The sequence below is a fragment of the Sus scrofa genome, chromosome 15 (genome assembly GCF_054392235.1).
Source record: "Sus scrofa isolate SSC_HxYL_T2T_F1_AM1 chromosome 15, Sscrofa_HxYL_maternal_Yorkshire_Landrace_v2.0, whole genome shotgun sequence".
NCBI classification, from domain to species: domain Eukaryota; kingdom Metazoa; phylum Chordata; class Mammalia; order Artiodactyla; family Suidae; genus Sus; species Sus scrofa.
The window spans coordinates 152730666-152746980 of record NC_139397.1 but is presented as its reverse complement, the minus strand read 5'-3'; the positions used below and the strand labels follow the sequence as shown (position 1 = coordinate 152746980).

At 63.0% G+C, this 16315-nt stretch overlaps 1 protein-coding gene across 9 annotated transcripts in view; it reads left to right on the top strand.

The window, feature by feature from the left end:
• Nucleotides 1-16315, top strand: part of HDAC4 (histone deacetylase 4) — a 275503-nt gene that overhangs the window by 247973 nt on the left and 11215 nt on the right. For all 9 annotated transcript variants that reach the window (XM_021075899.2, XM_021075896.2, XM_021075897.2 and 6 more), the window contains 6 exons: nucleotides 1501-1556; nucleotides 3013-3100; nucleotides 4577-4696; nucleotides 5346-5443; nucleotides 12915-13033; nucleotides 14437-14570. In XM_021075899.2, coding sequence (XP_020931558.1) covers nucleotides 1501-1556; nucleotides 3013-3100; nucleotides 4577-4696; nucleotides 5346-5443; nucleotides 12915-13033; nucleotides 14437-14570 — 615 coding nt within the window. The remainder of the gene's footprint in view (nucleotides 1-1500; nucleotides 1557-3012; nucleotides 3101-4576; nucleotides 4697-5345; nucleotides 5444-12914; nucleotides 13034-14436; nucleotides 14571-16315) is intronic.

Genomic DNA, 16315 nt, shown 5'->3' with positions numbered 1-16315 from the left:
ATGTAAAGATGATTTTCTCTGGCTCCTCGCACCGGCCTCCGCCTGTCTCTGGCAGCGGGGAGGTTTGGCCGAAGCACGAGAAGAAAACCTGGCCTCACGCAGGTGCAGAGCTGGGGTGGGGGGCTCGTAGCTTCCGGGCGGTGCCACACCAAAGCCCGGCAGGCGGTAGGTAGTTGCTTGAGGATGAGTCGCAGGGTGGACCCTAGAACAGCGTCAGCGACCGTCTCCTTTTCAGGAAAGCACTTCGGCCTCGAGAGGTGAGGGGTCACTCCCCACACGGGCCATTTGGAAATGGGGGCTCTTCGGAGTATGCGGGCCCCCCCATCCTGACGTATTTTACTGCACAGTTTCCAGAGCGTCTCTGACCTTTGGCACCCTGAAAGTCGCCTCCTGTCTCACCAGGAAGGACTTGTCAGTGCCAGCAAGAGCTGGGCAGAGTGGGGGCTTTGCCAGGTTCCCAGGTTCCCCGAAAGCTCCCGTCCCCTGAGATGACAGCCTTCCCATCCCTTTGCGGGGGCGCTGAAGAGGCGTGTGTTTGAGGGCGAAGGTGGAGTGACGTTGATAAGCTCCACTGTCCCGTCAGGACCCTCGCAGGGGAGCTGCCTCCCCCCCCCCCGCCCCCGCAGACGTGCGCTCCTGCCTCTCCCCGCCCCAGCTCAGCAGGGCCCCCACCATCACTGCCGCATCACCGCTGTCCCCTCAGGGGGAAGGGCGGGGACCCTCGAGTGTCTAGGAACAGGGCGGGGTGGGGGTGGGACCCGCAGGCTCAGAGCCACACAGGTCCTGTGCAGGGAGGGAGGCGGTTGTGCTGCTGAGTGTGTCCCCATCCCGTGCCGCCCTGCGCTGGTCTCTGCCGCAGGCTGGTCAGCCGGTCCTCGGGGCTCGGTTTTACACCCTGACCACAGCTTCCGGCTGCCAGTGAGACCAGGGGGTGCTGGTTGAAACCATTTTTATGACAGTGGCAGCAGGATGGTCTGCAGGTGGTTCTTTTAAAGCCTGAGGCTCAGGGGTCCGCAGCGGGGCGCTCGGCTCCTCCCCCGCCTCCGAGGGGTCTCCCGCAGGCGTCAGGGGTTGTGTCCTGCGTTGCCCAGTCAGGCCCCTGGGACCTGAGCTCCACTAACAGCAGAGAATCCACACCAGGGCCAAACGAGGTGCAGCACCTGTGTGGTACCGGGCGTCCGGGCCAAGCCCCTTCCGTTTCATCTGCTCTGGGGGCTCCTGTCAGGTTGCTTCCTGGGGATGCTGGTTATGATCAGAGGGGGACCAAGGTGCCCGTCCACCCCACCCGGACTCCCCAGCCACGCAGCTCCCAGCCTCGCCAGCAGGCTAGCAAAGGTGGAAGGTCCAGAGTGACCACACCTTTTATCTTAGACACTCCGGAAGGGACCTCCATGCAGCCCGAAACCTGCCCTCACCTAGACCCTGACCCCACTCAGGATCAGCCTCATCTTTTCCTCACTGACCTGAAACCGCCCTTTTGTCCCTGTCTCCCGCGCCCAGAACGGCTTTGCTGTGGTCCGCCCTCCGGGACACCACGCGGAGGAGAGCACGCCCATGTGAGTAGGCGCACGACGTTCGCGGGCAGGGCACCTGCCGTTCCCGACCCCTCCTGGGATGTGCTCCCGCGTCTGGTCCCCCACACCCCACCCCCCACCCCCCGTCCAGGACCAGCAGCCGCGAGCTGGTCGGGACTGGCCACGGGAGGCGATGGGTCGGGCTCGGAGTGGGCGGCCCAGGAGTCAGTCCAGGGCAGTGGCTCCCACAGCACGGCGCTGCCCCGGGGCATCCACTGCCAGACGCTCAGGTCTGCTCGCATGTGGGCTTCCAGCCGACCCGCTTACAGCTTGGAACTAGGAGGCTGAGGTCCCAGGGTTGCGACCACAGGAGTCAGCTGGCCAGGCACCCTGACCACACACACGAGGAGCTGGCCGAGGTAGTGGGCATGGTACACGGATGCAGGTGGAGGAGAAGCCAGCTGCGTGGGGGTCCCAGGCCTTGACCGCAGCCGTTGACTGCGAGTGGACACAGGAAAGCCGCCGGAGAACGCGATGTGGGGGGCTGGCCCCCGGGCGCCCGAGACAGACGAGCGCCAGGTCGAGGGGCTTTAGGATGAGGTGATGGGCTTGCCTGGAAGAAGGGGCAGAGCAGGAACAGTGCAGACAGCCAGCGGGGGCAGCGGCCAGCGCCCTCGGCATCTCAAATCCCAGGTGAGGGCGTCGGGCGGGGTTCCAGAAAGGGGCCCCCTGGCCTCAGAGGGGCCTGTCCTAAGCACTGTGCGGTCACTCGCCGGCTCGGGACAGTCCGCATGGCCCAGGAGCGAGCGCCAACGTGCGTTTCTCAGAAGTGACCTTTCTAATGGGTCTCGTTGCTGGATATTCTGAAGACTGGACCCAAATGGACCGGGCTGGAACTCAGAGGAATATTTTCCGGAGAAGTTTTCCTGGGGGTTTCGGCGGCTGAGGCAGTTCCCATCCCCAGGCCAGTGCAGCAGGAGGGGTTGTGTGTGCTGGGGTGCAAGGGCTTCCAGACGGCTGGACCAGGTCCCCAAAACAAAACAGGCCGGGCTGCTCCATTGCTGTGATGGTTCAGACAAAGGGAAATTCAGGTTTGGGGGACTTTGTTTTTCGCTTGACTGACTTTCTTAGCTTGTTTTCCCGCTCTCTCCAGACTCTCTAGAATCGTTATTGCGTCTTAGAATATGGAAGGATAAGCAGTGGGCAAGTGGAATGAGTAGCTTTGGGTTCTGTGGGCCTTCGTGCCTCTGGGAGGCGTCCTGGCGGCACAAGGTGGAATGGATTTTCTCACCGCGGGAGCTCTGGCGGCCTGCGTGTGGGAACTGTGTGTGTCCATCGATTACAAACATCAGTTAAGGCTTCCAAATGGCTTGATCAGGAGCCAGGCATCCGCCAGGCCTTAGACCCTCATGGGATTCTAGAATGTTCCATCGCAAGTTGTAGGCAAACTCGTCAACACCCGAATTTCGTCTCCGTTTCTCCTGATGCTCGCCTGCAGGGGGTTCTGCTACTTCAACTCCGTGGCCATCGCCGCCAAGCTTCTCCAGCAAAGGCTGCACGTGAGCAAGACCCTCGTAGTGGACTGGGTAAGTGGCCAGTCCCTGGGGAGCAGGCGCCGCTGCTGGGCTGTCTGGACCCCCCGCCGCAGCCGGCATGGTGTGAGGAGGGGGGCGGGCTTTTCTGTCTCTGCCAGCAATGGGATTTGGGGACCTTAACTTTCTGGAAACCACCTCGAGATGCAGAAGAGAAATCCCGAACCTGCCAGGAGGCTGCTGTCAGCTCTGACCAGCCCATCCTGCCCTTGGCCAGGTTCCTGAAGTGTCTAGAAGCTGGGGGTGGGGCGCTGAGGAGAGCAAGGTTGATGGATGATGGCAGGACAGGAAGGTGGGAGGTTTTGCCGCCCTGCCCTTCCTCCTCCTGCAGGGGGCACCTTATTTATGCTGGTTTAACCTACTTGCCATTTTCCCGTGGGAGGGGGCCCCCTCCGACGATCCCAGGGCCCCCAAGGGTAAGCTGCGGAAACACTGTTGCATAACGGGGCTCCCAGAGCAGGTGTACGGGGTCTGATGCCGGAGGAGGCTGCTCAGCGTGTTCGCATTCTTACTCTTTTTAAGCCATTTGCGGCGGGGAAGGGGGCCCTCTCTTTGGCATTCACGAGTTATTTCACAACTTTTCTAAGTACTTCAGGTGGGATTATCTCGTGTGCTGCGAAGTCCTCCTCAGTGGAGAAAAGCAAACCCCAGAGGCCAGGCGGCGGGCACTGGTCCAGGGCCCTTAGATGCTGGGGGTGCCTGGTGCCCTGGCCCCAGCGAGCCCTTCCTTCAGCTCCCTCGGGGCACAGAGACCCTGCGGACTTAGAGCGGCCGGGTGCTGGCCAGCGCAGCCCTGTCTGGCCCCTGGAGAAGGTCCCGATGTCTCTGGCGCGGATGTGGGGTTGCGGGGAGGGCTCGGCTGTCACGTCGGAATGCATGCGAGTGGCCGTGCGTGCCCCGCCCTCGCCATGAGGGCCTTGGTGTGCGCCCTCCCCCTGGGGCAGCGGCGGGCGTCCTTGGTGGGATGGAGTTGCTTCCTGCTCACAGCGGCCGCTCCACACTTTCTGTAGCGAACGCAGACAGCTCGCAGAAATAAGGGAATGACACTCAGCAGGTCCCCGGGGTTTAGAATCGCCGGCGCGTGGGCAGCAGGCCGCCGACCCAGGGCTTGTGTGGCCTCAGGCCTGGAGGAAGCCCGGGCGCCCCACTTGTGTGGTTGGAACACGTGGGCGCCGTGATGAGGAGGAGCGGCTCATCCGTCCTGTTTGGGGCCTGGCACCACCAGTGCCGGGTGCCCGCGCCTGTCCCTCAGCCCCGGGGACGGTCTTCTGCGCAGCCCAGGGTCTGGAGCAGAGCCGGCGCCTCGCGCACGCCGGACAGTGAGCAGCTGCAGTCCGCGTGGAAAATCGCAGGCTTGGGGGAGGGCAGCGACGCCAGCCAGCGCCTGCAGGAAGATGCCACCCGGCCCTCGGGGCGGGAGGCTCCTCTGGGCCCCAGGGTCCCCGCGCTGAGTCAGCCCCCTGCCCCCAGGACGTGCACCACGGGAACGGGACCCAGCAGGCCTTCTACAGCGACCCCAGCGTGCTCTATGTCTCGCTGCACCGCTACGACGACGGCAACTTCTTCCCGGGCAGCGGGGCTCCTGACGAGGTGAGCGGGGCTGCAGAGGGGCGGGGCACCGGGGCAGGGCGGAGGCTCCCGCGGCCCGAGGGTGACCGGATGCCACGGCCTGTGCCCACGTGGAATCTGACCGAAACTCATCCAGGCGGGAGGAAGAGTTTACGGATGGGTGAGCGTGGGGTGCCCGCCATCCCCCAGGAGAGGCTCCCTGTGCAGGCACAACGCGTCTCATCCCGTCCCTTGGATGGGCGCTGGCCGCGTCCTCTCTCCTGGTGGGTCCCCACGGTGCCCCAGCACGACAGGCTCCCACATGACACCCAGCGCCCCAGCCAGACCCTCACGCTGAGGCGGGAGGCCCAGCAGCCGGAATCCCACCAGGGGAGCTGCCTCTGCGTCTGGGCCTCGTTCCCGCCAGGAAGTCGGGCAGGACGGCCCCATCGCAGAGTCGCCAGTCACCCTCTGTCGGCACGCGACCCCCTCCCCGAGCTGCAGGCCGGGGAGCGTGGCAGCCCACGCCCCCACGTTTCCGAGCCCAGCGCTCCGAAAACGCTCTGCTGTTGGTGGCAGCGAGGCAGGGCCTCGGGGCCGTGGGGCCTGGGACCTGCTGGGGGCGCAGAGTGTGGGGGGCCCCGTGCTGTCTGAGTCGGGGTCTGCAACTCGCGTCCCTCTCCTCGTGCAGGTGGGCACAGGGCCAGGCGTGGGCTTCAACGTCAACATGGCTTTCACGGGCGGCCTGGACCCCCCCATGGGAGACGCCGAGTACTTGGCGGCCTTCAGGTGAGTCCTGCCTTCCTGCCCCCGGGGCTTGAGGGATGATCGGGAGTTCCACGCATCCCATCGCGGGGTGTACTGTCTCCTTTGACCTTCATTTTCCCTGGGGAGCCTAGCCCGCCCCGGCAGGACCCCCGGGGCCTCCCCCCGCCCCGCCCCGGGCCTGCAGAGGCCAGCATTTCTGTCCTGTGTTTTGGAGGGACGGGCCCCAGGGTGTCCCCCAGTTTGCTCTTTAGGCCGGAGGTGGCATCTTCAAGGCTGTCTCCTTCCTTCCTGCTCCCGCCTCGGGGAGGAGCAGGAGACCCTCTCGGGTCTTCGTGGGAAGAAGGGGACGGCGACAGAGTCAGGCGTCCGAAGGTTCCGCACATGAAAAGCGGGTGCCCGACTGGGGAAGGGCTCAGGTCTCCTAATTTTCTTCCCAGAAACCTTTTGTGAGATAATGGGAAACAGAAATAAATATACCCCCCCCCCAGTGACATAAAATCAAGAGAGGTCCCCACTCCTTCCGCGCCCTCCACCTTGTGCGGGGCCCCCAGGATCGAGCTGCAGGCTGTTTTTAAAACGCGGTGTTTGCTTTTGTCATCAAATGGCGATTTCTGCTTTGATCTGGGCCAGATGGAAGGGCTGCCTGCCGCCAGAGGGGCGCTGGGGCCCAGGTGTCCTCCTCCTGCTCCAGACGTGCCAGTGCCCAGGGCGCAGCCCGTCTGAGTGCGGGTCCCAGGGGCGCTCGGCAGGAAGAGTTTTGTTCGGTGGCGAAGCCTGGCAGACCCCAGCCTTTGTCAGAGGGCACAATCACTGCCCTGGGCATTGGAGCCCCAGGAAGTTTCTGGAGAGCTTTGCAGTTTTCCGCCATGTTCTTGCTGTCCTGTTCATCTACAGAGCAAGTGCACGTGTGCAGGGGTGTGTACGCATGATGCACAGGTCTCTCCATGACACGCGTGTGCACCTGTGGGTGTGTGTGTGCCCGGCTCTGTGTGAGTGCAGATGTGCGTCCTGTCTGGTGAGTGAGATTCCGTCAGAGGACACGCCCGGGCAAGTTTGGCGTGGACACCACCGCTGGCACGGGGGGCACTGCTGAGGTCACGTGAGCCCTTGCAGCTGCGCTCCCTCGTCCTGGAACCTCCGGGAAGGTGTCCGGTCTGCGTAAAGGCCGCGCCCCAGTGTGGCTCCACCAGACCAGCGTGAGGCCTCGCCGGCCCCAGCCCCTCGGCTCACAGAAGGGAGGCTGCGGCGTGGTCGGCTTCTCAGGCAGTGAGACTGCTCTGCCTGCGGAGGAGGCGCTCACCTCCTTAGAAGGCCCCCCAGGTGGCCGCCGGCGTCCGTTCTTCCTTCCTTCATTGGTTGAATTTCGTTGTTTCTTTTCCTCCTGTTCGGGTATGTACTGTGATCCTGACACTTGCCTTCCTCGTGGAGAGAGGAGGCTCCCGCACAGACACGCGTCTGAAAGTCTCTCAGTTACACGATTAAACACCCGCTTGGGGAAAGCGGAGCCCTCTGTCCCTGGTCAGGGTTAGGCCTGCCTGCCCCCCGGTCGGGCACCCTCTGGTCACCAGCACTTGTCACCACTCCCCAGAACCCGGCCTCTCGGGGGCTTCCTTGGAGAGAGTGCCAGGCCCTGCCGGAGGGGGCGTGGGTACGGCCCCAGTGAGCTTGGTGTCCCTGGCGGCCCGCGGCCCCCAGGGAGGCTGAATTCTGGGCAGGCAGAGAAGGGGAACTTGCTTCCTACTGCGGTTTAATGTGGACGTAGCCGTTCTCCCTTCCTTCAGCCCGCGTCTTCCCTCGGGCAGGTTCCAGCCTCACTGCGCCCCGGGCGCCCGGACTGGGGTGCGAAGGCCACCGGGCCCGCAGGCCTGAGGTCGCCCCGCCCCCGCCAGCCTTTAAGAGGAACCTTTTGCTCCGAGTCGCTGTTGACATTCTGTTCTAATCTTCTGCCAAGTGCGTACGTGGCGATGCCCTCTCAAGTGAACTTTTGAAAGCTTAAACAGCCTCTTTGAAAAGGAAAATTGTTTCAGGGCCTTTTTTATTGATTTTAATGTAAAATAGCACTTTGAAGTGGACGGTTTATGGTTCCCTGGGCATCGATCTGATGGGGGCGGAGGGTCAGGATCCGTTTCCCCTCCTGCGCGGCCCCCCGGGGCCGGGACGCTGCCTCCGCCTTCAAGACCTTGCGCTCAGACCCACGCCTGCCTCCTTGCATTTCGGGAGATCAAGCCCGAGATGAAGAAGAGATAAGAAAATTGCCCCTAATGAAATCCAGAGGCAGCAGCACTTTCTCCTGGGCTCAGAGACGTGCAGGAGAAAAGGGAACCTTAATTCGAACCAGCCAGGCCGGCGCTTTGAAGTTTGCTGCGCAGCCCGAGCCTTCGGGCGGGAGATAATGATGCTCTTTTCTTAACCCCTGGCGTACCTGCCGCCGCAGCGCGGATGCGGGCGGGCCTCTGTGCTCCTGGGTCGCAGTTTGGGTTTCCCATGACGGCGGCTACAGGTTGTCCGGGATGCCGGAGGGCGGCGGCGGCTTTAATCCCTTAATGAGTTGCGATTTGCCTTGAAATGGAGCTGCTGAGCAGATGCACCCCGTTGACGCTGACTTTTCAAGGCTGGCTCCAGAGTTGAGGTTTTTCTGCTGCTTTCATGGGCCATGCTGTTAACACTGTGTGTGTGCGTGTGTGTCTTTTTAGGGCTGCACCCACAGCACATGGAGGTTCCCAGGCTAGGGGTCGAATCGGAGCAGTAGCCGCCAGCCTACACATACCACAGCTCCAGCAACACCGGATCTGAGCCTTGTCTGTGACCTACCCCACAGCTCACGGCAACGCCGGGTCCTTCACCCACTGAGCAAGGCCAGGGATCGAACCCCTGTCTTCAGGGATGCTGGTTGGGCTTGTTAACCACTGAGCCACGATGGGAACTGCAACACTTTTTTATTGTTGTGCTCAAATATACACAAAGCCGATTGTTTTAACCACGTGTGAGTGTACAGTTTGGTGTCACTGGCTGCATTCACGGTGGCCTGTCTGTTCCAGAAAGCTCGTGCCTGTGGGTGCAGCCCTCCCTCCCCGTTGCATCTTGTTTTCTAGCGGCGATTGTATCTCCGTAAGGCCGTCCACATCTTTCCCTCTGTTAAAGTTTTATCTGAGGACATTCTAGAAACGATCATAAGACAATAAGCTAAAAAAGCTCAGAGTTCAGCCATCTCGCCTTCCGCCCACCGCCCCTGTGTCTGCATGAAACGTGAGTGCCGTGTGGTGCCTGTCCTCGCTTGCGGCAGGACAGCCGCGCAGGATAGAAGGGGTGAGCTCAGAGAAGGTCTGATAGTGGGGTGCTGCCTCCACCTGCGGGGGGGCGGGTGCCCCCCGACCCGGTGGCATCCGGGAGAGCGGAGTGCAGAGGGGCTGGCAGCACGTGGGGACACCAGCTCTGGAGCAGGGGAAGGGGCCGAGGGGAGAGAGGGCAGGCCTGGTCCCTCCAGGGTGGACAGATTGGCACCTGGCTGCTGGGTCTGGCCCTGCCCAGCAGCCCGGCTTCACCGTCGGAGCAGCCAGGCCTGGGCAGTTGAGTTCCCATCCTTACCATCTTTGGGCAGAGTTGCCACACCTGACGCACAGCCGCTGGCCTGAATGGGTTTTGGTGGCGCTCTTGTAAGGAGGCGGGGCAGACCCCAAAGCTCAGGAGCCCAGAGGCCACTCCTGCCGGGCAGGTGTGCAGTCATCCCAAACCCAGAGGCAACACCCCAGCCCCCTCCTGCCCTCAGAGAGGGTTTTGCACAGGATGTGACAAGAGGAAAGTTTCAACTATCAAAATTATTGAAGCTGTGTGGTCAGGTACCCAGGTAGCCAGGTCCATAAAGCTGGGTCTGTGGAGGGGCAGCATGTTGGCCTGAACCCCCACTCCAGCGGAGGCTTTGGCGCTGTGCCCACGTCTCCAGATGCTGCCTGGCGCCTTGGCCTGCTGGCCACATCGGCGTGAGTCTGGTGGGTTTTGTGTGTGGCGCTGGTGGGGGTCGAATCGAGAGGTGATTTGTTCTTGGAAGTTGGAACCAGCTGCAGCATCGAGTATTGCACTTCGGTCGTGTTGTGGTTCGTACACCCCCTGGTCTGATGACCTGAGGTTACACGGTGGCTCATCACAAAATGGCTCTGAGCAGTAAGTGTCCCGCAGCACCTCCTGGAGCCCCTCCCACAGGGTAGGCAGGACCTGCCATGCCCATCTGCCCGTTCCCGGACGCCCAGCCGGCTTTTCCCCGTGGAGACCTGGCCGCAGGTGTGGACTGGCCAGCAGGCTGCAGGCCTGAGGGGAGGGAGCAGAGGGGTGTCAGGGCAGATGGCGGGGCCGCGTCTGGGCATCACAGTGGCGGCGGCCCGAACCTCATGCCCAGGTGCCCCTGTGGTTTACACGACTGTCCCCCCCAAGCTCCGCCCCCAGCGTGAGCCGCTGCTTCTGGTCCCTCACCCCTCTCCTCTCCAGCTTCCAACACTAAGGGCTACACCTGCCCACCTCCTCCCTGAGGTCTGCCTCTTCTCCCCATAAGCAGATGACCGATGGGCTGCTCCCGGGCCACCCTGTGCCCTCGGGTGGCCTGAAAAAAGGTCACGGGGGACCCCACGGACATATCACCTTAAAGCAAGGGTCTGAGAGAAGGCCCAGAGCGAAGAGTCAGATCTTACTGTTGGAGACTAGCTGTGCGTTAAAACTTCATTCTAGAAGTGAAATTATGGTCAGGTGCCCGTTTTCTTTGTAGCGTCTACTGGATGTGCTTTCCGCCTCCGTCCTGCACGAGGCTCCCGGTGGGGTGATGGGAGCTGGGTCCAGAAGGCCACGTTCAGCCTCCCTCTTAGACGCGAGGAGGCAGAGCGCCTCCCCGGGCTCAAGGCACGGTGGGGATCGGTGCTGGAGACCCACTGGGCCCCCCCCCGACGCTCCGCACCGTTTCAGATGTTCTCAGCTCTAGCGAGTGTTTGGGGCTATAACCTAGAGGGTCCCCAACCGGGAAAATGAAACGAGCACGTGTGCCCACAGGTCGGCGGTCCCCGCGGCTCGCCCCCGGACGGCCCGCCACCCCCTCCCCGCCCTGCACACACGCCCACCCACGCTCATACCCGCCCACCACCGTGCTTCGCCGTTTGTTATGACTGGCTGCTGGGCAGTGCCACACACCACGCACAGATGCCAGGAACACCCTTGGAATTGACTTCCTTTAATGATGATTTTAACAGGACTGTTGTTTTAATTTTGTGGGGGGATTAGACGTGAAATCACTCAGCAGCACTTCAAAGCGGCGAGCGAAGCCCCACGTGCGCTGGCTGAATGGACGCACTTTGTGAATGAGCCTGTGTCGGCATGAAACGGCTGCGGTTCCACTGAAAAGCTGTCTTGGCTTTAAAATCCATACCAAGACCAGGGCTGGGTCTGTCTCCTGCCCGAAGACAGCGTTTTTGTGACAAGAACGTCATTAAAACAATTGAAAGCCCGTCTCTGCGGAACCATGAGGGCACGTGCGCCGGGGCCTGGAGGCGCCCCAGGTCCTCGCTGAGGGCACGGTGGCCGGTGCCTTTGGGAAGCAGAGGCTTTTCCCGGCTCCCAGGCATCTCCTCCTTCCCACCCGCGACCCCAGGCGCGCGCTCGGACGATGCTCTTTAGAAGACCGGGCTCTGCCGTGTTCAGGGCACTGCGCGCCCCCCTGTGCGGCGGCGTCCCAGGGAGACACGTGAAAATCTGGGCTGGGGTCGGGCGCGGGAGACCGTCTCCAGACGAGTGGCGGCAGGAGTCTGGAGCGGGCTCGGCAAGTGGGCCGTGGGCTGAGCCCACCCCGCGCTGTGGAAGGCCTCCTGGAGCTCGCCGTGCGCGGTGCCGCGTGTCGTGGGGGCCGCCTTCCGGGGACCCGGGCCGAGCGCAGTGGCGGCGGCAGAGACGGCTGAAGACACAAACCTTTACTCTGGCCCTGGGCAGGAACACGTCCAGCCCCGCTCCCGGGTCCCGGGCTGTGGTCACGGGCCCTAAGAGAGGACGCCCGAGGGACAGCGCCTGGGTCCTTGGGAGCTGCCCCATCAGCCTGGGCAGAGGGCTTCGCGGCGCACCGCCTCGGAAGGAGGGAAGATAAAAGCAGGAAGACGACGAGAGGCCAGCCTGGTCGGGACTCCCTGGCGGGACGAGCCGGGCACGGCGTGATGAGCGTCTTTGTGGCGGACTCTCCCGGCCCCCGACCCATCGTGACCTGGCTCCTCCCCGTGGATCCTGCAGAGGTGGCGGCCAGGTTGTCACCTGCCTGGCTCTCTCCCCACCCGAGTCAGAGGGGCTTCTCAATAGCGCAGCGGTCCACAGTAGTTCCCGGTTGGAGACGCCCCTCATCTTGAGCGTTTTGCTTCTGGGGCCGCAGTTGTTGCCTTCGGGACTTGACTGTGCCAGTGTCAAGGGTGAGCGCTGATGGAGAGACCGCGGGGGCTTTCACACCAGCCCCGCCGCCCTGTGGCCATGGCTGTGGCGCTCTCTGGTCCTTGCCCTGTGGGCACATGGGGAGGGTCCATCAGCTGTGCCACGTGGGCCTCCGCAGACCCGGTGAGGGGCTGGGCTTGTGTGCCCAGGCAGCTGCTCCGTGCGTGGCCCTGAGCATCAGGCAGAGGGCTCTCCAATCTGGGTGTGACACCTGGGCTCCCCTGGCCGGGGATAGACAGATGGGTGGCAGAGGTTGGCGGCACCCAGGCACCACCGCGTGCCCTCTGCTCAGCTGCCCTGGAGCCCAGGCCCGGTGCTGTCATCTGCCCGCCTCGCCCGCACAAAGTCGGGGATGACTTTCCAAATCAAGGACAAATAAAGGACAGACGGAAGTGCTCGGCTCGACGTGCCCTCTCTGTTCTCCGCACGAAGTGGGTCTCCAGGACGGGCTGGAACGATCAGGCTGCAGGCTCCTGGCGGGGGCTTTGTGTTACCAAGTGTGTCTCCTTTCTTTTCGGGGAGACTCTCTGCCTCGTTTCCTGAGTGTGACTTAACTGCTGACCTTCTCAGCGGGAGGATTATGTTTCTAAACAGTCGAGTTCTCTTAAAACCTGATCATCAGTTTTCCCCTCAAAGATCCTGGGTGTTGAATTTCTTTTTTTAAACTTTATTATAGTAGGTTTACAGTGTTCTGTCAATTTCTGCCGTACAGCAAAGTGACCCGGTTGAATTTCTCTTTAACAAACGCGTCCCCTTGCAGGCGAGGCGTCCTTGTTCGGTCGGTCGTAGCCAACGGCGTGGCCTGCAGGGGCGTGGCCGGCAGGCGTGGGGACCAAGGCCTCTCCCACCTGCTCGGCCGCTGCTCTGCGTCCCCGGGGAGGGCGGTGACCACGCGCATCTCGAATCAGGGCCCCCGAAAGTGACTGGAGGGTGGGCAGGGCAGACCCCTCGCAGGCCTGGCAGCTGGGCACCGCGACCCCCCCCAGAGCGCCCCCTCCCCTGGCCGTGACCCAGCTGACGCGGCGTCACCTCCTCCTATCCTTTGCAGAACTGTGGTCATGCCGATCGCCAACGAGTTTGCCCCAGACGTGGTGCTGGTGTCATCAGGCTTCGACGCCGTGGAGGGCCACCCCACGCCTCTCGGCGGCTACAACCTCTCTGCCAAATGTAAGTGGGGCTTGCAGGTGGCACAGTGGGGCCTCCGCTGTCCTCGTGAGCAGGTGTCAGGCGTGCTGTGTCCAGACGTCCCTCTTAGCGGCAGTGGAAAGACACTCTCCATGTTACATCTCCCAGGAGCGCAGTCCTGGCACCCCCAGAGGACACGGGGCGAGCCGGAGGTCAGGGTAGACAAGAGTGCTGCGGGAGCTCCCTGCCAGCACTCGGCCTGGGATCCAGTCATGCCGCCCGTAAGCACGGGGCCCACGTGCTGGGCTGGCGGTTGTCATCCCGCATTGAGGGGGTGCAAACCCTAAAACCTGTGAGGAGGGAGCTGGCCGACAGTAGGTTTACTTCAGAATTGGGGGGGGTGTCCCTTTGGCCTCTGCTGTCACAGAAAACCATGAAGAAGGGCACGTCCCCCACCGCCACCAGCCGCACCACCCAGCGCCCTGGGTGTCGTGGTCATCCAGGTGCCAGGATTCTTCTGGGGTTTCTAGACGGAGCCCCGATGACTCGTGCAAGGCCCTGGGGCCCCTCGTGCTGACCGTCAGTGCACATGGCCAAGAGCTCTTGTCCCTTGTCCCTACGTGGGGAGAGCACGGCTCGCTGGAGCAGAAGGACAGAAACAAAGGGCCACCTCAGAGTCCCCCTGCCTGGGCCGTGGGCCAAGGGCTGACAGAGTGACCAGGCGGAGGGCAGACGTGTGGCCCGTGCCCATGGCCACCTCCAAGCCAGTGTCACTGTTTCCGTCAGAGGCGGAGCCCAGGCTGGGGGAAAGGACCGCCTCACCAGTGCCCCTAGCACCGGCCGTCTGCTGATTGACCAGCCTTGACGGGGCCTCGGTCTCACTGGCCTCACCGTCGTCACCGTCTTGGCCGAGGGTGGGGTTTGCCACAGCAGGAGGATGCTGTGGCTGCAGTGGAGGGACTCTGGCCCTTGATGAAAGCCAGACGCTGCAGACCGGGGGGCCCGAGACCCACAGGGGCACACGCACTGGGGTGTGCGCATACGTGCATGCGTGTGCCCCGCACCCCCGGGTGCTGACCAGGCCCCCCCAGGCTCTGGGGCAGACGTGGTCCTGCCCCTTGGCTCCCCTGCCCCTGTGGTTCCAGCAGGAGAGCTGAGGGGCTCCCTGGAGGCTCCTCCCTCCCCCCAAACCAGATGATCTGCGGCATTATAAAATCAAAGCTCCGAAACCATAATTCCTACTTCCAAACAGATCAAAAAGAATCCCAAAGCGAAATTCCTCAATGAATTTATTACAGTCCAGCCTGGTTCCGATTACGCAGCCCCGGGTGCCAGCCCCGGGTCTCTGTATGGTGCCGTGATGCACTCCCGGGCGCTTTGATCCGCTGCCAGGCGTCGGCACCGCGGCCGGGCCTCACCCTGACCGGATCTCGTTTCCCTTGCAGGTTTTGGGTACCTGACGAAGCAGCTGATGGGCTTGGCCGGCGGCCGGGTGGTCCTGGCCCTGGAGGGGGGTCACGACCTCACAGCCATCTGTGACGCCTCGGAGGCCTGCGTCTCTGCTTTGCTGGGAAACGAGGTAGGAGCCCCAGAGAGGGCAGGCTGTCCCCGCGCCGTCCCCCCCACCCCACCCCTCCTGCTGGGGCTTTTACACAGCCGCCCAAACTGCTTGTGCCAGAAGCAGGTGAGCAAAAGGACAGCCAGGACCCTTTGCTCCAGGAAGGTGACTCAGGGTCCGTCTTGGAGGTGCTCACCTGTGCGGGTGCCACCTGGGGGACACCTCAGCGTCCTGGCTTCCTCCCGTGCATGCTCGGCTCTCTGGGAAGTTCCAAGGCCAGCTTGGGGGCTGGGGTGCCAGAGTTCCCCGTGGCCTCCTGCCGCTCCTCCCAGGTGGGGGCTTTGCCCTGTGTCCTGATGGCCTGGGCTCAGAGGGCCTGGCCCGGGAGAGCGAGCTCTGAGGATCAAGGGAGGGAGAGACTCGAGAGCCTTCCAGCCCCAGCAGCCACAGGCCGCCCGTGCTCTCCCCGATGCTCCTGGTGGGACGGCAGAGAGAGCCACCCCGGCAGCAGGGGACAGGGCGGCGGAGGTCCTGCGGGGACAGTGCCGAGCGCCTGGAGTTGAGGACATGTGCAGGTTCCGTCTCGAGTTTCAGAACGCGCTCTTCTGGAAACCCCGCCTCCCGCCACAGAGGGCTCTGCCCGAGCCTGTCGCAGGAGCCCAGAGGAGTGCCTGGTTCCCGCCACCCACCGCACGGCCCTCTTGTTGCTGCGGCGTCACTGCGTGTGTCCAAGCAAAGAGCTGCTGGTTTGAGGCGGTGCAGGCCAAGTGCCCTGGGGCCCTAGCTGTGGCAGGGCGGTGCCAGGCCCACACGGGGACCCCAGAGGCAGCTGGGAGCTCTGCTCTCAAGCCATCCCTGGAGCCTCCCCTCCCCTCCCCCATCAGACCAAACGGGGCTTCTGCGGGTTCACGAAGCCTGAGGATGCTCCCCTAGTAGGGTCAGGGTTACCTGGCATCCAGCAGGGGTGCCCGAGCCCAGCCCCAGGACAGGCATGTACCTCCTGGAGCAGCAGCGCCCAGTGGCCGAGTCAGGGGCACAGGGAAAGCTTAGGCCTCTGGCACCAAGAGCACGGGTAGGACCAGCGGCCAGAGTCACCAGGCTGGCTCCCTGCGAGGCGGTGCCGGTGTGGCCACCTGTGTGCTGGGCTCCACAGCCCGGACTCCCGCTCCCTGGCCGCCCACTGGGACAGGCCACCAGCTGGTGACAGGGGTGGGCAGGCATCCGGGGGTGTCTCCGTTGTCTCCTGACAACCTTTGCTGCATGGATGGTGTTCATTTTAACCAAGTCCCAAGAAGATCAAAGGCCCCGGTGGCCTCTCTTCTTCTGGTCACCCGGTTGGCGGCCACTGGAAGGCTTTCCAGCAAGTGCCCGTTTGCTTTCGGGGCATCTACCACGTCCCCCCCCCCACTTCTTTGCATAAAACTATCTCCCCCGCTGCCTTTCTGATGAGTAGAATGCAACTGATTTATACATGCAAACGCTCCCGAAGCCTTTTGCTTCTCAGAGCTGGTTATTTGCAGCAGCAGCGGAGCGCGCAGCTGTCAGCCGGGCCCATCCCTCCTTCCTGATCAAGAAAAGGTTCTTTTACTGAAAACACATCAAAAAGCGGGAAGCACCAGCTTTATCGCGGTCTCTGAAAAATCTTTTTAGTGCCAGAAAGTTGGACGGAGCCTCTCTCCTCTGCCCTGTGGTCTTTGACGAGGCTGATTCTGGGCGCGGTGGACAGCTCGGCTCACGCAGACAGCCGACTGGGGACGGTGGCCTGG